Source organism: Paramisgurnus dabryanus, chromosome 7, assembly GCF_030506205.2.
Source record: "Paramisgurnus dabryanus chromosome 7, PD_genome_1.1, whole genome shotgun sequence".
NCBI classification, from domain to species: Eukaryota; Metazoa; Chordata; class Actinopteri; order Cypriniformes; family Cobitidae; genus Paramisgurnus; species Paramisgurnus dabryanus.
In genome coordinates this window covers 10,613,026-10,636,858 of record NC_133343.1, presented here as the reverse complement: position 1 = coordinate 10,636,858, position 23,833 = coordinate 10,613,026, and the positions used below count along the sequence as shown (strand labels likewise).

Here is a 23,833-nt window from a genome sequence, read left to right as displayed (position 1 = left end):
TGAGAGTTGGAAGTTAACATTTGCAAACAAACATTCAGCCTAAACATTCTATGACTCTATGTCTATGGTATTTTTTGGGGTGTTTGATTGGTCTGTTTAGGAGAACTGTAAGTATGATCCCTTAGAAAAGATATAGCAACCAAATTCAGATCAGTTTGCAGATTTGTGCAAAGTTTGATTGTTGTAGCTTAAAAGCTTTAGGATGAGTTAGATAAGATCATGTTACTCCCATGAATCAAATTCTGAGATAATGAAAATCAAAGTCTGATTTATGCCATTAACTTTATTATGATTTTAATCTTTGACATCACCTAATTCAATCAATATTAAAGATATGAACAAAAATAAATGTTGACACAATTTTTGATAGGACAGGCACATTAATTTTGTTGGCAGCCAGCAATCATTAGTGTGTAGCTGATTTAAAACAACGGCAAGAATTATGCTAACTTTAGCTGATTTCATGTCGTTAGTACTGAGGGGTTAGTTGTAACACAGCATTAAAACTAACCCCGCTGGGTGGAAATATTTTTGATGTTCCGTGTACATTAAATGGTCCGTGTAAATTTTTTTACAAAATGTTGCTAGGTGTTATAATATTCTGGTATATGTTGTATGATTACACCAAGGTTTCCTACGAAAAATTACTTTCAATGTCTTTTTGCCATTGAACAGTTGACATGACGTTTAACAGATATTTCAAGGGGCCGGTATTAAGCGGTGTTGAAGTGATAGTATTTGATGCACACACACGCACGCACGCGCACACAGTAAAAACTATTACTATTCTCTACTAAATATTTTTTGTGAAGCATTTTTACACTTAAAAAATTTTAGTAAATTTGAAAGCTATGAAATCGATTAGATTTCAGTAATTACATTAATTTCCTATCACAAATTAAATTGAGTGGATGGAATCAAAAATATAAAAGCAAATCAATAAAAAATCCCAGTGAAGTCTACTAAAAATTGAGTTGATATCATTAAAAATGTTACTTAGATGTAGCTGAAAATTTTGTGAATATTATTAAACTAAAATAAATTATTTTTATTTACTTAATGTTATAAATTTATTTCATACTGAACCATCAATTATCAATGATAAACAAAGCAATTTGTATACGTTATTTTATTGAAAATGGCAAACATTGTACATGTTACAAAAATAATCAGCTGAATAAACTCTGAGAGGTCTCTCAAATTCACAGCCTGCAGAATCAACACCTCTTGAACCCAGACAGGTGGACCACCAGCACTTGTACCTGCAACAAAGATAACTTTATTTAAACGGCTGTCCGCTGTGACTCTGGACGCTGCCACAGAGCGCCACTTAGTTTAACATTAAAATAACACATTTGTCTCAAATCTGTAACGATTTAAAAAGGCTACGAATGCATATTTTATATCTGGAAGTAAACTTTGTCTGACTAAACTTGCGCTTTTTAATGCGAACGTCCGGTGCAGTGTCAGAAAATGTGAATTGTCCTACACGAGACGCAGCGCATCTCCACCGGTGTGCGAGACCCTTAACACAAGAAAGGAAAATAAAGCATAGGCATATGGAGTCAAGAGATAATTAATATAAATGTATATAAGCGTGTGAGCTCTGTAAAGCTCTGTTGTGTTCTGCTTCCTTATGAAAGGTCTATTAAGTCCGGGTGAAGCAAAACTGAGGACCGGACTTCGGATCCCCTGATTATCTGCCACTACAGATTTACACGTGTTTGTCTACACAACCACATGATGCAGTAATAACAGAGGCGATTCTAGGGTCTATGGGAGCCCCAAGCAGAAAATTCCCTGTGTGCAAGAAGTGTGCAATACTTCTATACAATATTCTTTGCTTAAAGAGTAACTAAACCCTAAACCAACTTTTTTTAGTTAGTGATCTGTAAGAATGATGCTTTATTAGTGCTGTTCATTGATTTTAGTAAGTTTTTTGACATTTGGATATAAAGTGTTTCAATACTACAATATATGGTGTAAAAACGTCTGAGTGCTGCCCTCTTCAGGTTGAACGGTGGCTACTGCAGTTGAATTTTCCTATTGGATGTTGGGTCCAAGAAATGACTCGTGACGTAAGCAGGTTCAAGCTCACCACGCCCTTGTTACGATCTCACCACACACTTAGTTCGTCCCCTCTATCTCCGTTGGGATCTGCCCACTTTTCTTGCATTTTTCAAATATTGCAGTGGGTGGAGTCAGGCTCTGACCAGGGGTTTAGTTACTCTTTAAGAAACTATTCTACAGTGCAATAATTACTGCGAAAGATACATACATGTATAATCCTCATCATACCTAACATTATTAACATGTTTGGATGCATAAATGGCATAACATGTTTGGAAATAATGACAGCAGAGAAATATTTTCTACATTATACAATGATAGCAATGATTAATAACTTATTTTTACAAGAATATTTTTACAAGAATATTTTAAGAAACCAGTCATTTTATGACTGCTACTAAATAATCTCAGTTATAGTTACTGCTAACTGTTATGTAAGTTAGTGTCCTAGAGTTAAATATTAGTAAACTTAATATTAATTTCATATCTGAAAATACAGAACAGTATAACACATACATCTGTTGATTTTCTCAGCAACAATGCAATTCTACAGACTTGACAAAAGGTTTTCCTGAGATTTGTTTGATAATGTTTGAGACCTGACAGGGTGAGGATGTAGTTTGTCTTACCTCCCTTAATGAACTCATCATCTCTCATTTCTTCTTCCCTTTCCCTGCTTTGCACAAAACACTTCTGATGTATATCTACAGAAGCCAATAATGATCGAGTCGAAATAAGATTAGCATTGTTATTTAGAAACTTCCTTTAGTCTCGTCATGTTTTCATAAGCTAACTCACTCGCGTGCAGTGTTGGGGCTAGTTACTCAAAAAAGTAATATATTACGTATTACATATTACTCTCAAAAATAGTAATGCCTTACTTTACTTTATTACTCCCTGGAGAAAGTAACTAGTTATATTACTAGTTATATTACTAGTTACATTTTTTTTCTGGACAAGAATGTTTATTTGGGCAAGCCACGGCCAAGAAAATGCTGGCTTCCTTACCCGCTTCTGGACGTGGGGCACAGCGTTTGGAAAAACATTAAAGAGTGTGCACTTCACCGTCAAGTTATTTTCCTTCCGTTGAACATAATAAAATGTGACCGAATCTCCACCCGTCGAAACTAGCTTTCTGTTGCTGGGAACCTTCCTCTGAAAAAGAGCTTGCCGTTGTTGACGCTTCCATTTACCCGATCTGTCTTTGAGTGTGCCGCTGCCGCTCTGTGCTGCTGGCTGCCGGGTGTCGACCAATCGGTGATGGTAAATGATACCTTGTGCCAAACTTAGACCAATCACTGTTCCATTCACGCCCTCCTCCCCTTCCCTTTTGTTCTCTGTGTTTTGTGCCTTGTGTGATGAAGGTGCTACTGGCGAATGTAACTTAAGTAACTAGCTCGGGAAAACTGTAATAATATTACCATTTTCAGACGGGTAATGCCTTACACTACTAGTTACTGAAAAAAGTAATATTATTACACCCAACACTGCTCGCGTGGCGTCTTTTGAATGCGGTTGTGCGCGAATGAACGCAAAGACGTGCGCGGACATGAATATGTGCGTGTACGCGTCATTGCGACTGCTTCGTCGCTTTTACAAGCGTAAATTGGGTAACTACATTGCATATAGATCCGTTTTTGCCGCGATTGTCTTTGTAAAGGATTGCACTAGTTAACTGTTAAAATTTAAACTTGAGATTTACACCAGAAGATTTACACTTGGGCACGTGCCTGACTGGAGCTGGACCGGGCACATTAAACCACATGTGGGTACAGAGGGCTGCTCACTTTAGCGCCTTTTATACGCGGTTAAATTGTTTTAAATCACTTGAGTTTTAGCATTTGCAAGCCTTTGAAACACGTGCAAATGATTAACTTTTCCTATTTAAATTTGCGTATTAATCTGGCAATCACATGCAAGCCAAACCGTGGGTTGTGATTCATACGGATCAACTGCGACATCACGACTGAACGATACAACGTCACCCATTCGCTACGTTCATTTTCGAAACTGGCAAGTTATCCACCTGGGTTGGATTTTGACAGGGCTAAGCCATGTCAATCAACATTCCATCCAATCGGAATTTTGATATGCAGTCATGTAGTTCATCTACCGGGTGTAGCTGGCCATCCGAGAAACAAACTCGGGGACCCTCTAGTGGCTCGGGGCTCCAAGCAGTTGCCTGCCTTGCCTGTTGACAAGGTGCGCCTCTGAGTAATAAAACGATCAGAAATGATTATTTTACACACATTTCAAGTAGCACAGCTGTATTAATACTTTGGTGACCTGAATAAATACGTAAAATAAAAATATTAATGAATAATCTAGCAGTATGTGCACAGAAAGCTGTTATTGTACCCAGTTCACGGTATGGCTCCGAAACTATTCAGATAAATACACCTTAAGTTGTTTACGCAAGGACACATCAAATATTTCATTAAAAACAATATTAAGTGTAAATATTAATAAACTCAACACTTTACCAGGATGTTTGAGGAGTTTTGAGGTTGTTTGTCTTCCTGCAAGAGGCGCTGTTTCTTCTGCTGCTGATTAAAAAACCGTTGGCTTTGTGATTTTTTTAAATTTACATCTGATTTAATTATTATTTTTTGCCTACATTTACTCAAATAATACAATCTAATAATGTTTCACCAAAAATATTGAATAAATCATAGTTCAAGTTATGCATGCAATTTACTATTTTTTTTTTTTGTTGATGTTAAATACCTATGTTAACTTGAAATGAGCAATTATTACAGTTTTGAAAACTAAAATATATAAGTGTGACATTCTCAAATATATTGATTCAAATTTACAACAAATATTAAGGATATCTATTAGAAATAATCTTTTAGTTAAATACTTATTTTATTTGATGTATACAAATAAATAATATCTGTTCATTTTACACACAAATATATGTTTATTTTTTTGTCATTTATTTTGGTTTGTCTAACTCAAAAAACAACTTAATAAAATCTCTTTATGTCACTAAGTTATTTTAATAAGTTATTTTAGTGATATTTACAAAGCCACTGAATTATTTTTTACAGTGTAGGTAGTAGGATAGTTTAAGAATTCTTTATGGTTTCTGGCATTGGTGCTCATTCTTTCTTACTGAAAATGAGGCAAGGGAATATTATTCAAGGGTCTTAAAGAGGACAGGGAACACAGTCTTCATGCTTATCTGTTATTGACTGTCAGCTGCAGTCTGAGTGCTCCAGCGCATTCAACATTTAAGCCTTGTGCATTAATGAGGGAAAATCAAGGACTAATAACAAGAAGGACAATGAATTGAGTGGAAAGGTGAAATGAAGAAATGAGGAGGTGATAGAACAATAAAACACGCAATATAGATATATGAATATGAGAGTGTAAGAAATCCAAAAACAAGATGACAGTGAAAAAAAATCACAGAAGTAGTCACAAGAACTTGTTTCTACATGCACTGTTTCTTGGAAATCTGACAGAAATGCCTAGAAATCTTGTTACAGTAGCTTGAAACAGACTTTGATTTAAATCCATGCACAGCACAGAAACAGCTCTTGTAAAACTACTAAATGATGTTCGATCGTACTAAATGTACGATTCAGTTACAGTATCTTAGTTATGCTTGATCTTTCCTCAGCCTTTGACACTTTTAATCATGAAATACTTATCTCCCGTTTAGAATATCATGTTGGTCTGAAGGGCGCTGTCTTTTTATAAAAAATATGAACATTCTTATAGTTTACTTAAGGCTCATTTGTTTCCCTTAGCTTTTAGTACATGTGATGATTGTTTATGTTGTTTGTGTACCTTTATTGTGCTTGTGATTTTTACATTTAATATTTATGCATTTGGCAGACACTTCTGTAAAAATTGACTTTTCCAATTGGGTGCGTTTATATACAATGCTAAAAGTTTATATAATCATATACTCACGTCAAAGATCAGGCAAAACTTTGAGAAATAAAAAGAGAAATTGCGAGATAGATAAGAGTGAAGCCCACACATAAACCATCTACAGTATTACTGTGTATTGTCTTTGCTGCCCTCTAGGGATCAGTGAATGCAAGTGAAAGGATTGGCTGAAAACATAAAATGCCTACAATATTTATAAATCATATGTTCTTCATACTTAAGAGCAGATTCGGGTCACAAATAGGAATTACTCTAAATAAGTAAAGGCTAAATCTAAAGTACATCAGGCTTTGAGTTTAATACGGTACATTTTTCCTTTATTAAACATTAAGGGGCAATATTGCCATACAAAGCCAAAGCGCAGTAACTATGCATTTGGTCAAAATTGAGTTAAGGGTTAAAATGGGCTTTGTGAGATCTGTTGTGTCTTGTGACAAAGTTTCCTAATAAAATTTTGTCCCATTTAAGAGAAACGTGTGAGCCAAAATTGCAGTAACATCAGTGGTGTAGTCTAGATTTTTGTAGTGAGTATACTGTGATTTTTCCCTCTCATCCTTATGCTCACTCGTCCCAGCGCGACATCCCATAAGCACCACTACACTCACAGATGCATACAGTATGGATCTTCATGTAACTTAGAGCATTCTGAAAGTGTACTCATGAACACATAAACTGAATGTGTTATCAACATGTCAGTTTATTATAAGAAAAAAAAAGACTTTAACAGCCAATGGGTTTACAGCTGGGGAAACTGGACTGATTTTTAGACTGGTTTAGTGTTAATCAACATCTAACTCAGGGACAAAAGTTACTTAACTGTTAATTAAAATTAAATAAACTGTTTACAATCTTCAATCCGTGGCAAACACATGCATTGAAGGTGAAAAAAATATCCACTCCTTCAATAGCTATTATCTGACAACTATTGATAACATTACCATGTGTAATTTAATGGTGTAAATGTTTTTAATTAATACACATTTAAGATGACCATGAATTAACTCTTATTTGCATAGTCATTGATATAAAAGCTTATTTTTGCATATAATATGAGCATTGTCTAAAACTGAAAATAGGCTTATACTTAATTATTATTACAAGACCATCTAGCCTAATATTTGCAAGTCTGAACTGCTGAACATCAACGCAGACATGAATTTCCTCACAGAAGTTTAAGATCATATACATCTTGAACGTAGATATATAAATGAACACATAGAAGGGAAGTTTAACACTGTGAAGCACAAGCAAACATGCAGAGCAACTGAAGGCAGCTAAAAACCATCAGGATATAATCACGGGCTTATTTTATTGCATTTGGAGCCTTACCTCCAGATAAAGTAATAAACTGGACTGATGATTTAAATGTTGTTTACTCACATGTGCGTTGTAAACTCTATGGATTTTATGTTGCAGCACTGCTTTACTTGTTCACTTCTCCACATGGACTGTTTGTTTACAGTGTCGCGTGAGCAGCTACACTCCAGGTTCGACTTCATTTGGCGTAAAGCAGACCTCTTGGTGATGTCAAAGTACCGCGAGAGCGATTCAAAGCAGATTTCTCCATGTGAGTCTCGCGGTACTTTTCACTCGCTTGTGGCACAACACCAGTCTGCTCCCCAGTCACTTTCGCGTCACTATAGTAATTTGATTTCATAGAAATTAATACGCCGATCGGATCGCGCAGTTCGACAGGAAGTATATAGCCTATTATGTATTTCAACCAACCCGCTAAAGTAGCAAGTGTAGCATGCTAATGGTCAGTGCTTCACATGTATATTATGACTAAAAGTTTAAAAAAGTCACAAAACCATGCTGTTATTTTTAGTGGGTATACGGAAATCCTTGACAATTTCTAGTGAGTATACAGATTAGTCCTGCGTATCACGTAGACTACACCACTGAGTAATATGTTTGACTGGCTGTTGTAAAAAAAACTTTAAGGGCATTTTTCTCAGTTTCACTGTTTGAGTAGTTACTGAATTTAGCCTTTGTAGGCCAGAATAGTGATTTTTCATCTTCAACATAAAATCATCCTAAATAATGTAGAGAACATTCTGTGAAAATGTAACCTTTATGTCTTTAAAGTCACTATGAAACAGAAGTACTGTTGTGTTTGTCTTTTTTCCCCCATGGTGACGTAATGAACCGGCTTCTGAAATGAAAAACCGTAGGGCTGGAGATAATTTCGGGGGTGGCGGGCCAAGATGGCGGCGTGAATAGATGCACACGTTATAGCGCTTACAAACAATATAGGGTATATCTTACAAAAGTTTATGTAAGAAGAAAGTCACATTTGTTACGGCTTAGTGATAAATAATTGCAGGTAATTTAATACAGATTCCGCGATTTCTTACTTGAATAGAAGAGGAATTATCATGGATTCGTCAGCCCATGAGATGGATACCGAACTTCAGAGATCAACAGAGAAAAGACTTATTAGCCAAACTCACTCTTACACATGTCAACAGGAAAAGGAAGATGAGTGGGATTCGACTCCAAATACGCCAACCAAAGCACCTCCGTCGAAAAAGCAAGCAAAACGTGCTGCATCGGATGATCTAACTAAGTCAGGTGCAGCAAAGTATTATACAAATAATTAGACAGTCATCCGAGGAAATAAAAGACATGGTGAAAGAAAATTCGAACAGCATCAATCTCTTGAAAGAAGCTTTAGAAGTGGTGCATTATGAAATTTTCGACATTCGAAAGGAGAACGACAGTCTTAAAAACAAAACCGAAGAAAACATAAAGCGCATCTCTGAGTTGGAGGACAGATTAAATGATCAGGATCGTTACTGTCGAAGGTGGAATCTTCGATTAGAGGGGCTGACCGAACAGGCAGAGGATAGTGTCAAAACTCGTGTAATGGAAATCTGCAAAGCGGTGGTTGTTGAAGAAGATCGTAACTTCGTGGCAAACAATGTGGACATTGCTCATCGAGTTGGAAGACCCAGTCCAAATAGTGGCAAGGAAAAGAAACCAAGGCCGGTAATAATAAGATTCACTTCCAGAACAGCGAGGGACCTCACATGGAAAGGTGCAAAGGGAAATGACTTTCTTAAAAGGAACAAGATGTACTTCAAAGAGGATCTCACTTTTAAAGACAGGGCTACGCGGAATCTCCTTTGGCCTTCGATCGACAGAGCACGGAAAGAGGGTAAAAAGGCCTTCTTTGTGGGAGTCAAGGCAATCGTAGATGGTAAAGAAATTAAAATGTAAACCTGCACTACTCTCTTTACTTTGTGATCTGAATCTTAAATGACTATGAAACGGAAAATGGGTTGGCTTTAGGCTTTTATTCTTTAAAGACTAAAACTAACTGTGCGTTTATTTATATTGCTTCTATTCATTAGTAATGTGAATTTACAATTTCACAAGGTTTCTTTCTTTTCATTTTATTCAAATTGAAGCAAGCAGGATTTCAAAAATGACTACGAATGTGACTGATTTTCGAAAAGATGAGAGTAAGATTATAACCTTTATTATACACTCTCAACACTTTCAACCTTAATTTGGTTATTGTTCACCTTATTGTTCTATTAAGGTGTTCTTTCCTTCTTGTTCGAGTTCATGTCAATAACAATATTTTCAGTAAATGCCAGGGGAATACGAGATATGTTAAAAAGAAAAGCTCTGTTCTTGTTTTGTAAGGGTAAAGAAGCAGATTTTTGTTTCATTCAAGAAACTCATGCCTGCAAAGATGACGTTCTTTTTTGGAAGAATCAATGGGGTTCTGACATTTGGTTTTCTTTTGGTGCCTCAAATAGAACAGCAGGTGTCGCTATTTTAAAAGACAAATTTTCAGGGAAGGTTCTAAGTCACAAAACAGATGATCAAGGTCATTGGGTTGCTTTACTTATTGATATTAACCAAGTTAAAGTTATTATTATAAATATATATGCCACCAATAATAAAAAAATAAACGAGTTGATCTTTCAGGATATTGAAGGCCATATTAATCATTTACATTCGAAGTTCCCCTCTGCTGAGATCATTTGGGGTGGTGACTTTAACACAGTGTTTGATGGACAACTAGATCGATGGCCTCCCAGAGTTGACAATATGGCAAATGAATTAAGCAATGTTTGTTTACGGCTGAACATGATCGACATATGGAGATATAAAAATCCACAATCACTTATGTATACATGGAGTAATAGGGACAGATCTCAACAGTCACGTATTGATTTTTGGCTAATTTCAGAACATCTAAAAGAGAAAGTTGAATTTGTTACTATTGAACCATCAGTTTTAACAGATCACAAAGGCTTATCAATTAAAATAAACGTGTTAGTATGTCAGTCAAGCAGAATTAAGCGAGGATATTGGAAGTTAAATAATAGTTTACTGGATTACAATGATTTTTGTGACCAAATTAAGAAGTTAATAGTTAAATATTGGCAACAGGCTTCTTTGATTCAAACTTATGGGGAATTATGGGAACAAACTAAATTTGAAATAAGGAGTTTTGCAATATCATATGGAAAATCAATTAAGAAAAAGAAAAAAGAAAATGAAAATAAAATAATTAATGAAATAATATCCATCACTTGTAAAAAGAACCAAAATATGACAAACACTGAATTATTAAAACTTGCTACATTGCAGAATGATCTGGATAAGATTTATGAAGAGAAAGCGAGGGGTGCTTTTGTTAGGTCTAGAAGAAAATGGATGGAAGCAGGAGAAAAAAACACAAAATACTTTTTTAGTTTAGAAAAAAGAAATGGAGAAATAACATCGGTAAATAAATTAATAATTAATGGATTTACTAATGATAATCCCAGGGATATTTCTTGTTTTGTTCATCAATTTTATAGTAAATTGTATAGTTCAAATAATCAACTAAATGATGCAGATTTTTTTCTTGATAATGTGTCCAACAGCCAGGGCCGGCGCCACGAGGGGGCGTGAGGGGGCGTCGCCCCCTCACTGGCACTATCCCGCCCCCTCAGATCACCATTAATGTTGAATGGGATTTTAATGATAAAATGCGCTATTTAAAAATCACGTTTGCCTTGTGTATTGTCTTCCTAAAGTGAATTTTAAAGTCTAATTATTTAACAAAACAAAAAAACAAGTGTGCATGTATTCTACCGTGACACACGCCCACTCATGTATAGCCTATAGGCTTGTTCGAATTCATTAGGCGAAGACGTCAAAATGCCGCGAGAGCGAGACGAAACGAAACTTAGTATGATTTCTCGAATCGTTCTCGCGGTACTTTGACGTCATATGGTTGTTGGTTCTTGCAGCCGCGCCTGAAGTTGAACAAGTTTGTGTTGACGGCTTGAGGCACGCCGACAATGAGCCCGCGTTCTGAGTCTCAGATGGAAATCAAGATGTCGAAGTGGGAAATTATATAAAAATTTACAGACAGGATTGTGAGAGTGACCTGGGCATGCCCTGTAGCAATGGATATATGGAAAATAGCATTGGAAGTTCTACAAACCGGACTCCGGATTGTCACACATCAATTAATGCTGTGGCGTGGATGAATTATCGGAGCATTTCAGGTGCAAAGATCCAAATGTTCGGCTGTCATTAAGTCAATTCGGGCACCATGAACTTCAGCCAGACTGTACATAGTTTTGAAAAGTTCAGATGTTCATGTTTTTCAGCATCCTTGCAAGTCAACGTACAACCAACAGCCTATTATTGTTCTGCATTTAACGTTAAAGGTAAGCCTGTACGATCTCTCTCTCTCACACACACCTGTTTATCAGGAGTAAATAGATAAAAAACAGACATTGTTAAATTTATAATTAACGAATTTGAATTAGCCTATCCTACAGAATAGCTGTATATGTAAACGAGTTATTGTCATTCTGCTATTGTGGTTCTCTAGCTGCTTAATCGCTAGCTTATGGTGCATTACTTGTGGCAGTTAAAATAACTACGTTATATGATCAAATTGAACCAAAATGTTGATAAAATGTTGCGTTTGGACCGTTTTTGGGCTGAAAACCATCAACTCTATTTGCCAAGACTGCCCCCCACCATTACGTAAAATTTATTTCTACCTCTGGGTCTGAACTTCAAATGAGCAGTGTTGTTCTAATATGTGACGTTAGGTATGCGTTTTTTTGTTGTTGTTGTATTGTTCAGAGCTCTGTACGTTGCTCACTATAGCTGTAGTTTTTGTGGTTGTATTACAGAGATGTTTGTTTATAACACTTTAAAACTTAATGTACCATATATGTATTTTCTAGCTGGGGGAATTATATGCATTCATGTGATCGCCCCCTCTGGTATTTTAGACGCCCCCTCATCAGCGCTCGGCTGGCGCCGGCACTGCCAACAGCATTAACAAAATTTCATCAGATTACAAACTGTTATGTGATAAAGAATTAAATATTGAGGAAATTACTAATTGTATAAATAATCTTAAAGATAACAAGGCTCCTGGGAATGATGGATTGACAGGGGAATTTTTTTAAAAGTTTTGTGATGACCTTGCACCTTTTTTACTTGCTGTTTTTAAAGAAGCAATTGATTTGGGAGAAATGCCTGCATCATTAAAACAAGGGGTAATTACACTTATACCAAAGCCTAACAAAGATAAACTATTCTTAGACAATTGGAGACCAATTAGTTTGTTAAACAATGATACCAAAATTTTTTCTTTAATCTTTGCAAAACGTCTCAAGGAATATCTGAATACAATAATTGACGAAGAGCAGTCGGGTTTTCTGAAAGGACGTTTTATTGGAAATAATATTAGATTAATTTTAGATTTAATTGATTATAGATTCCTTATTCCAGATGATTCCTTTATATTATTCATTGATTTCTATAAAGCGTTCGATACTATTGAACATTCGTTTATGTTCAAAGTTATCGACTTTTTTGGTTTTGGATTTTTTTTTCAAAAAGCAATTTGTACACTTTATAATGGATGTAATAGTTCAGTCCAGCTGTCCCACGGTACTTGTCAGAGATTTGATATAGGCCGTGGGATAAGACAAGGATGTCCTATATCACCTTTTCTCTTTATTTTGGTTACTCAGGTCATGGCTGCACATATCAAAAAAGCAAGTTTTCAAGGAATATCAGTGTTTGGGAAAGAGATAAAACTTAGTCAATTAGCAGATGATACCACAATTTTTATCAAAAACAGTGATGATGTGGGCGAAGTTATTAATTGTATTGAAACATTTTCTGGTATCTCTGGATTAGTGATGAATAAGAATAAGTCCATTTTATTTTCTCTTAAAGAATGTATCTTGAAGGAAATTTGTGGAATACCAATTCAAGATAATCTCAAATACCTTGGAATAATGGTATGTAAAGATTTGAATCAAAGAAGCAAGTTAAACTTTGAGCCTATTATAGAGAAAATTAAGAATCGATTTAATATGTGGCTTATGCGAGATCTGTCCCTAAATGGACGTGTTCTGCTTTCAAAAGCAGAAGGGATTTCAAGGTCTGTTTATATATCAATGTCAGCAGATGTACCAAACATTGTTGTCAAAGAAGTGGATAAGATTCTTTATGATTTTATTTGGAGGAAGAAAATACACTATTTACGGAAAGATATTCTAAATAATAATAGAGCTTTTGGTGGCCTTGAAGTATTAAATTTTACAGATCTTAATAACGTGTTTAAGATAAAATGGATAATTGAATTTATTAAAAATAAAGACAGTATTTGGAATATTTTCCCTAATTACATATTTAACTCTTTGGGTGGCATTAATTTTCTTTTAAAATGTAACTTTTCGGTTGACAAAATCCCAATTAAATTGGCAAACTTCCATAAGCAGGCATTGCTGGCTTGGCAATTAGTTTATAAACATAACTTTTCTCCACATCGATATTTTATATGGAATAACAAAGATATCCTGTACAAAAAAAAATCTATATTTAATCAGACTTGGTACGACAATGGAATTCTTACTGTTAATCAATTGCTTAATGAACAAGGTTTACTCTTAACATATTCTGAATTTCTCAACAAATTTATGATTCCTGTGAGACCAAAAGAATATGCTATTATCTTTGATGCAATCTCTGATAAAATTGTACTACTATTACGAAGTCCTGGATTCTATCCTGTAAATGTTGATCTTCAAACCAGTTTTTGTAGTGATACAATGTTTATTGGGGATATTGATATACTGAAAGATAAATGTAATAATAAATATATACAGGGCTGGACTGGGACAAAAATTCGGCCCTGGCATTTTGGCCCAAACAGGCCCACACTACATACACTGCAAAAAATGATTTTCAAGAAAAAAATTCTTAGTATATTTGTCTTGTTTTCAGTAAAAATATCAAAAAATTCTAAAATTAAGATGCTTTTTCTTGATGAACAAAACGACCCAAGAAAATCTGCCAATGGGGTAAGCAAAAATGTCTTGAACATTTTTCTTAAACACTAAATGCAAGAAAAATTTGCTTACCCCATTGGCAGATTTTTTTGCTTGTTTTATGCACAAAATCACTTAAATTTAAATTTTTGGTCTAAAAACTAGACTTATTTTCTTGGGTCATTTTGCTAATCAAGAAAAACCATCTTATTTTAAGAATGTTTAGATATTTTTACTGAAAACAAGACAAAAATACTAAGAATTTTTTTTCTTGAAAATCATTTTTTGCAGTGTATAATTACAAATACCACCCATCTTTGCACGCCTTTAAATATGTATAGCAATAGCAACTCCAATTCCATAAAAGCACTAAACCCAATTAATAGCAGGTAGAAAAGAGTAAGGATTGACACAACAAACACTTCTAGAACCTGTTATTTATTAATGCAATAAAACTGTATAATCCACACTTATGAATACTAAAACAAGCTTCATGCAATTGGCAAAATTTGCCATTGGATTGCTGACTTATTACAAAATACAAGTGCTGCTTACATTAATATTGAAAACTGATTATTACTTGCAGTACTTACAGGAAAGTATTCACTACATTCACTGAAGAAAACTTGTGTGATTACAGTAATAGAGATTTTTAACATTATCTGTCAAGTGTGTTGTGTTATATACAATAAACATATCTTTTTCTTTAAGCAGATCTCCTGGATTGTTTGATTTTGCTTGAAGAGAAATTATACGTTTTGAAACAGACAATCAACGAAAAATCTACGAATCAGATACACTCTCGTAGTCACAGAGCAAAGAGTGCAATTATTTTATTGCAGCTTTATCACCATATTTTGTGTTTTTGACTCAGTTTTATCAAGGGGTATCCATCTAAACTTGTGTTTTGAAAGCAGTTCTGCTTACCCCAGTCATACACTCACTTCTCCCTCGTCTCTCTCCCTCTCCTCACTGACACTTTGCGTGCTGGTGCTGCCAGTGCCACCACCGCCACCATCATCATCATCACCAGCGATGCGAGTTGATGGTCCTGCTGCCGCAGAAAACATTTGTGTTTTTTAACACATTTTGCAGCGTCTGCCTGAAGAGCCTGCTTCTTTTTGTCACGCAGTTTTTCTGCGCCTCCCTTGCGTTTTTTTCTCCATCTCTCTCTCTCTCTATTTTGACACGTGAACTGACCATAGGAACTGACCGACGATGCACGCGCGCTTGCACAGAGACCAAAGCGGTGATTGGGCCAGCTTAATGTCATTCAAAAAAATAACCAATGGGCTGCTGCTTAAATGTGAGTGGGGCGGTCTATCTAGGAAAAGAAAGGACGATGACTGTGCTGGTCAGTCATTGGGCCAGCTTAATGTTGTTTAAAAAAAAATAACCAATGGGCTGCTGCTTAAATGTGAGTGGGCCGGTCTGTTTAGAAAAAAAGACGCTAACTGGGCTGCTTAGACAAATATAGTATGAGATGTATCGGCCCAAAAAGTAAGTCGGCCCACCGGGAAACTGCCCGGTTTGCCAGATGGCCAGTCCGCCCCTGAATATATAAGAAATATTTTAAAAACAAATTATTTACCATCTTCAACAGTGTTTTGGTCCACAAAATTTAAAGATATTAATTGGAAAAAAGTATGGTTAATATCAAATAAATTTTTTATTAGTAATAAAATTAAAGAAGTTTCTTATAAAATTTTACATAGAATTTACCCTGTCAAAGAGGTGATTGAACGTTTCCATTCGAATATTGAAAACTTGTGTGAATTTTGTGGTGTTGCCAAAGAATCTATCACTCATCTTTTTTTTGATTGTGTATGCTCAAAAATGTTTTGGGTAGATGTATCTAACTTCATGTCTAGGATGTGTGAAATATGTATACAAATTGATCTATATGATGTAGTGTTTTTCTTTGTACAGGACAGTGTTGATTCCAAAAGTAAGATTTTTTTCCTTATTCAACTTTTCATTTTAATTGGAAAATATCATATTCATGTAAAAAGATGGACAAAAGCTAAGCCAAACTTTGAACAATTTTTAAAAGAAATTAAACAATATGGTATTACACTGGACAAAATCAAAAACAAAAAGGCAAGAAAAACCCATGACATTCTTTGTTATTTTAAATTGTTGTAACTTACCACTGGCATTTTTTTTTCGCTTTTTCTTTTGCTTATTATTTATTTTTTAACTACTTTATAATCTATGTTTACTTGATCTTCAATTGTTGCGAGATGTATATTTTTTTTTATAACTCCTTGTATACTTTTTGAATTTCTGAAATAAAAAAAATAAAAAATAAAAAAAAACCGTGGGGCTGGACTTGAATTCGTCCATCGATAACTGATTGGATCGTTTGAAGGTTCATGTTACTATTTGCTAATCATTGCAATTTTCTCCCAGACCCCGCACACCTGCAATAGTATGATTAGAAGTAAAGAGTTGTTGAGGAGGGGAGGAGATTTGGGTTTTTGATCAAAGATTATAAGGATCACTTGACTTTTTTAAAAGTAATGAAGCTCACGGATAAGTAATTTGTAAAAAAAAAACAATGTTCTGAAAAAAATGAGTTTCATTTCAATTCATGTCAAAGATTGAAATTAAAGGGTGTAATTAAACTTTGATGCACCAAATCTCATAATTTGGGTCACAATATGTTTTTCCCAGCATATAACTAATATAAAATCATTCATTTTAAATATATACATTTAGATTCAATTTTTTTCCTCAATCATTGACATTTTAGATTCCCATGATGGAGTGTTGCGTTTTAACTCTGCACCCTGTAAAGGCTATGAAAGAGATGTGGGCAACAAAACAACCATTCGCATCATGAACTCTCAGGTGAGGGTCATCTGTATTAATACACACAAACGCACAGTCCAAGATAACACTCATCAAGTGTTGGTTTTTAAACTAGAACTGTGTAAGTAATACGAATCAAACCCAATACATCTGTGACCACCTTATGTTCCTAAAATGTGAAATATAAGTATAAAGAAAAACTTCAGATTTTGTAAACTTTTGTGACAGATGCAGAACTTATACAGCCAAACGTACACAGCTCCAGTGTCATATGGATGACAATATGTATATTTGTAATAAACAGAAAGGAAATATATAATAGGCCAGTAAGAATTATTTATGGCCAGTAATTTAACCCATCAAATGCAGGTATGGCAAAAAGTTGAATTCGGACCATTCTTTGCGAATGACCAGTCATTCTTCTTTCTAATGTACTGGTTTAAATGGAATTTTTTTTTTACTGTTATTTATCGTGTAACAGATTCTTGCAAACCCCGTGTACAAATTCAACAACAGTTCTAACTACAAGAACATGACTCTGGTAGCCTGGGATGCTGCTCCTTATAAATTTGACTTGCAAAAGGTAAGATAGATCACAGTGTGTTTATTCCATTCAGTCTTAATTAATGTTTGTTTTGTACAGTGTTGTCGTCATTTGTCCAAAGTTTATTTCTAGCAGAATCTTTTGATGGGATGTGTTTTGTATCCATAGCCACTAGGTGTCACTGTGTTCTTGCTGTACCCTGTTCATGTGACTGTGCTGCAAGACAAAAGTGTATGAACATGAGTGTGTGTGAGACTGAAATACATCTAGTAAAGATTTGCATTATCTTTTCTAACCGCAGCTGAGTGATCATTGCATCCATTTACTGATTTTCCATAAGACTCAAGGATTCCCCTGACAGTTCAGCTGTTATTGCTGTCCACTTTACATGGTGAAACGTAAAGTCTAGCGTTATTTGTTGTAAGACTTTGGCCCTATAGTTTGGTATATTCTTTAGCCACTGTCATTACGGTTGCAACATCATCATGGCTATCAGTAGAAAATGAGTTTGACTTGTCTGTAGATGTTGTCTTTTGAAAACGGTGATTTGAGAATTACCCCTGCTTATCTATACAATCCCCAATTCCAAACAGATGACTGTATGCATAAGATTAGCATGATTGTTTTCTGTTTTCACTATAGTGGTACCAGAATCCAAATTTTGAACTCTTCAAACCATACATTAATCACAGAAAAAGCTTTCCAGAGCAGCCTTTTTACATCCTGCATCCTTCCTTTATTTGGAATCTCTGGGATTTTGTACAAAGCAACACAAAGGAGAACATTCAGCCCAACCCTCCTTCTTCTGGATTTATTGGTAAGTCTGTCTGCATCCCAAATACATGAACATCTGTTCAATTGTCAAGCAATATGCCGCACCACATGTTCGGAGAGTAATATTGGAAACATTTGCCATGCTGTGTGTGGTTGACTCACATGTTCCACATTAAAGATTCAAATTTTCTTTGATTTCTTTTCTAGTAGTTCTGTCTGTGACTTATTATAGTGAATGTGACTTCTTTTTGTAGCTCAGGTGGTAAAGTATTGATATTTGCGGCACAAAGATGGAGGGTTTGATTTCCAGGGAACACATATTGATCAAATGCACAAGCTTGAAAGCACAACTGTCTTCCAAATGCATTTATTATACGTCTCATTGGAATGCTTGATTCTGATTGGACAGTCGCAACATTTGCAAGTTTGTTATTCCCAGATAACAACTGGCCAATACTAATAGCACATAGTTACCCAGATAAATATTTTGACAGGTACGGTTTAATATTACACAAAAATGTAATATAAATGTATGACATTATATTTACAATTAAACCAAATATTGAAGTATTTTCTTAAATATTTGAAAATGAACTTGTTTTCACAGAAGGTCTGCATTGGTAAAAATTGGTAAATTTAGTCTGTTTATATAAAGTAAGATTTTATCTAAATGTGTAGCTATTTTTGCTTTCCATACATAAGTTGAAAAATTATTTAATTTTGAATAATGTCTTGTCTGTTTATATACAGTAGGAAGTTATCGCTTAAGTAGACTTGGCACCTACTGCACCACTTGCGTCATAACTTTATATGTATTGCACCAAATAACGTCATATGTACTTGCATCATCTTTGTGTAAACATTTTTTATATAAAAGGTCAAATTACAAGTCAAGATCTCTCAGAGAAACACACAAGCAAAATGACAAATACTGAGGACTTGCAACTTGCATTTGGGGTAGTTGGTTTACTTGTGTATTTAATTCACTTATATGAGCCTGTGGGAAGTATCCATCTTTAGGTCTTTCAGTGGTTTTGAATGGGGTTATTTATGCAACTGTGCACTACACTTTATGCCCCATTACAGCTTTAACCATTTTTGGAGGTACTGTCCTGGATCACTTTGACATCAGATTACTTTGAAGCAAGACCTTTGTGATGTGATTGATGATACACTTGATGATACCATCCTCCATTCCCAGCAGCCAAGGAGATTAATAACAAGGGTGAAAGAAAACACAAAACAGGATTTTACTATTCTTGAGCACAAGTCTAAAACAGTTTTTTTTTTATGCACACTTACAGTATCATTCAAACATGGTTTCAGTCTTTAATTCACGTCATGCACCTGCACATGATCCTGAAATATCCATATTCACAAGCTACCAGTGACTTTTTGCACTATGCACTTACAGTATATCAACAAGGTTGCACACATTCAGGAACCACTAGGATCACGCACGCACATACAACTACTGATTAATAATTGGCAAGACGTGTATCAATTTAGGCTACAGTTAGTCATCACGTAATGCTACAGTTCTTTTTATTATCATTTGGGAAATGACTTTATGACATCATGGGACAGTATGGACCTGGAACATCAAGTTGTGATTTCGGGTGGAATGGTTCAGTCTGAGACGGGATTGCTGCATTCATTTTGGTTGAGGCAAACAGAGGAGGGTGCGTTGCCAGCCGCTGTGTTGCTATAGACCCTGCGGTTGAGCTGGATGACAGTAGTTTTTGAAGGCATAGAGGTCTGTCCATTCTCTAGAAAGCCGTGCTTGCAGTGAAACAGGATGAGGAAACACTTGTAAAACTGCAAAACAACACATGAGATTAGCTTTCTTAAATTCTCAAAGCACAACAAAACCCCAGGCATTAATAATTTATTTTATAAAGACCACAGTATTATATAGACGGTTTCAGCAGACGGTTCACAAACAAGTGGCTTTCGTGGAACACATGTAACTTCCGGTAAACTCTTCTAAGAATTAATAACAACAAAGTAATTTTAAAGTAGTTTATTTATATTACAAACAAAATAAGCAACACATAGATTACCAAGGAAACCAATTTTTTTTCGAGATATTTGTTCAAGAGTTCAATTTAGCAACTAGTCAGACCATTAAACAAACAGAAACCGGAAGTAAAGTTCGGATCAAACGTGTAATCGCATCACTACATGTGCGTTCGATGAAACCGTCTACATGGTGCTGATTGATTGAAAATCTTTATTGACATAATATATATTGTATAAGGAATAAATAAATAAATAAATAAATACATAAAATTACTTTGTACAATTATCAGTCAGAAGGATAAACACAATAAAGCCAAAGGCTTATTTCCATTTTGGTCCTTCAAAATGTGTGCACTTGATAGTGTGTGTGAATGTAGGGATATGGTGTAGGCATATATCTTAATTTAAATGTAATTCTATATTTTGAATATGCGGATGATTAAAACAAAAATAAAACAATAAAACGTGGAAAAAACCTCCCCCAGACATATAAGTCATATACACATTACATGTGACTCTTATAACACTACTACTGCCTACTACTCAGCCAGATCTTTAGGGTTGACTTAAAATGATCAGTATTGTCTGTTAACTTTAAGGCTGCTGGTAACCCATTCCATATGACTGCTGCTGAATATTTTTCAATTCAATTCAATTTTATTTATATAGCGCTTTTCACAAAAGTCAATTGTTTCAAAGCAGCTTTACATAAATAGATGCAGTGAAAAGCACAGAAAAACGACAGATAGCACAACAAAATACATGATAGCATGAGCAGTTAAATTTGCTGCGGCTATGACTCAATATTACAAGTGCACGTATAACTAAAGCAACGTCTAGAAGAGGAAGCTAGGTAAAGCCTAAAAAGGCTGCCTCCGCGGGGTGAAAAACCCCCTAGGAGAAAAAAACCCCGGAGATTTAGCGGAGATTAAGCGGTTCTGCCGGTGATCGTTGGTCAGGCATCAGCTGGGCATCACGTTGAAGGACGGCCAGTAGATCAAAGGTGTGCCGACTTTCACATCTATCGGGACTGGGTCTGTTTGTCTCGTTGTCCCCGGGTCGAGGACGAGACAGGGAGAGAAAAACAAAATCGTATTAGCGTAGCGGCCGTTCATATGTATTGAAGTGTCACACAGTGATGTGGTTTAACTCCGCTTAGTTCCAGGCAGACTAACTATTGCGGCATAATTATATTATCCACAGTTGAGGATTTAGCAAATTGGGGGCCCAATGCGAGGGTATATATGGTAAATAAGGGTCACCTTCCGATCTTTAAGAGAAAATGAAACCTGACGACCCGTTTGACTAAGGCCTAAAGCCCCACTGTCGTCGTTAATGCAGGTTCAGTGGCAAACGGGTCTATATTGTATACCATTTACAGGACCAGAAGAAAACGCCAAAAACATCGCAACCCGACCATACGTGCTAACCCGTTTGACTAAGGCCGGAAGCCCCACTGTCGTTGTTAATGCAGGTTCAGTGGCAAACGGGTATGTATGGCATACTATTCACAAGACACAGGAAAGCGCGAAAAACGCAACCCGACCATACATACCAACCCGTTTGACTAAGGCTGGAGGCCCCACTGTCGTCGTTAATGCAGGTTCAGTGGCAAACGGGTCTGTATGGCATACTATTCACAAGACACACGAAAGCGCGAAAAACGCAACCCGACCATACATACCAACCCGTTTGACTAAGGCTGGAGGCCCCACTGTCGTCGTTAATGCAGGTTCAGTGGCAAACGGGTCTGTATGGCATACTATTCACAAGACTTACGATAGCGCCAAAATCGCAACCCGACCATATGTGCCAACCCGTTTGACTAAGGCTGGAGGCCCCACTGTCGTCGTTAATGCAGGTTCAGTGGCAAACGGGTCGGTATGGCATACTATTCACAAGACACACGAAAGCACCAAAATCGCAACCCAACCATACGTGCCAAACCGTTTGACTAAGGCCGGAAGCCCCACTGTCGTCGTTAATGCAGGTTCAGTGGCAAACGGTGGCAAACTATTTAATGCAATTCATTTTAAGTGTTCATGCAGAAAAGGTTTTATTTATTTATTTGGTTGGTCTGTGTTATGACCGTGAGTGCTTTGTTCCGTGAAAATAACTATTGCGAGTTAAGAACCTTTACTAGACAAATTACGCGAATGCTTTGTTGAAGAGAAAAGTTAAGTCTAGATTTAAAATGATCGTTTGTGTCTGATTCTCGGACATCGGTTGGTAAATCATTCCAGAGCTTAGGGGCTAAGTAGGAAAAGGATCTTCCACTTTTAGACACTTTTGATAGTCTAGGGATAATCAATAGGCCAGAATTTTGCGACCGTAGTGTGCGTGATGGATTGTATTCTGATAGTAATTCTCTAAGATATGAGGGTGCTAAGCCATTTAAAGCTTTGTAGGTGATTAGTGATATTTTAAATTGGATGTGATATTTAACTGGTAGCCAGTTTAAAGAAGCCAGAATTGGGCTTATGTGGTCATACTTTTTAGATCGAGTAAGTACCCTTGCAGAAGCGTTTTGAACTAGCTGAAGCTAGTTTACCTGATTTGAATGGCATCCCCCGAGTAGCGAGTTACAATAGTCTATTCTAGAGGTCATAAAAGCATGAATAAGCTTCTCTGCGTCAGATGTAGACAGTATATGGCGTATTTTTGAGATATTTCTAAGATGGAAGAATGCTGTGCGGCAGCTTAAGAAAGTTATGTGCCATCCAGTCACTAACATCGCTAATGCAGTCTTTTAGCTCAGAAAACGTGTGTGTTTCGCTGGGATGCGAGGAGATGTAAAGCTGGGTATCATCCGCATAGCAGTGAAAACTTATGTTATGTTTCCTGATAATGTCTCCTAGGGGTAACATGTATAACGAGAACAGGATAGGACCTAAAACTGATCCCTGCGGTACACCGTATTTAACCAGGGAGTGATATGACTCTTCCTCATTTACATAAACAAAGTGATAGCGATTGGTTAGATATGACCTAAACCAGGCTAGCGCCTGACCACTGATACCAACATAGTTTTCTAGTCTATTGAGTAAGATTGTGTGATCTATTGTGTCAAATGCTGCACTAAGGTCTAGTAATATAAGAATTGAGATTTCACCACGATCGGATGTTAATAGGAGGTCATTTGTAACTCAAAGCAACGCTGTCTCTGTGCTATGGTGGGGCCTGAATCCTGATTGGAACTTTTCATATGTACTATTATTTGTCAAGAATGTGCGTAACTGGCTTGCCACTACCTTTTCTAATATTTTCGAAAGAAAAGGGAGATTTGAGATTGGTCTAAAGTTATTAAGTTCTCCTTGGTCAAGCTGTGGTTTTTTAATCAGCGGTTTAATAACTGCTAGTTTGAAAGCTGTTGGAACGTATCCTATTT

General features: G+C 36.0%; 2 protein-coding genes and 1 long non-coding RNA gene across 4 annotated transcripts in view; 1 reads left to right on the top strand and 2 right to left on the bottom strand.

Annotated features, from left to right (window-relative positions):
• The window catches only part of LOC135717828 (beta-galactoside alpha-2,6-sialyltransferase 2-like), a 74,036-nt gene that overhangs the window by 37,137 nt on the left and 13,066 nt on the right, over positions 1–23,833 (top strand). For both annotated transcript variants that reach the window (XM_065240061.2, XM_065240060.2), the window contains exons 3-5: positions 17,047–17,144; positions 17,587–17,688; positions 18,292–18,466. In XM_065240061.2, coding sequence (XP_065096133.1) covers positions 17,047–17,144; positions 17,587–17,688; positions 18,292–18,466 — 375 coding nt within the window. The remainder of the gene's footprint in view (positions 1–17,046; positions 17,145–17,586; positions 17,689–18,291; positions 18,467–23,833) is intronic.
• On the bottom strand, positions 1,161–7,411 carry LOC135718029 (uncharacterized). The gene is made up of 3 exons (XR_010520529.1): positions 7,354–7,411; positions 4,097–4,280; positions 1,161–1,262 (listed from the first exon to the last, which is right to left on the bottom strand). It is a non-coding gene; the product is annotated as an uncharacterized lncRNA (long non-coding RNA).
• Positions 18,492–23,833, bottom strand: part of tmtops2a (teleost multiple tissue opsin 2a) — a 40,707-nt gene continuing 35,365 nt past the window's right edge. The window contains exon 4 of the mRNA XM_065240068.2: positions 18,492–20,241. Within this exon, the coding sequence (XP_065096140.1) occupies positions 20,053–20,241 (189 nt within the window). The 3' untranslated portion in view covers positions 18,492–20,052. The remainder of the gene's footprint in view (positions 20,242–23,833) is intronic.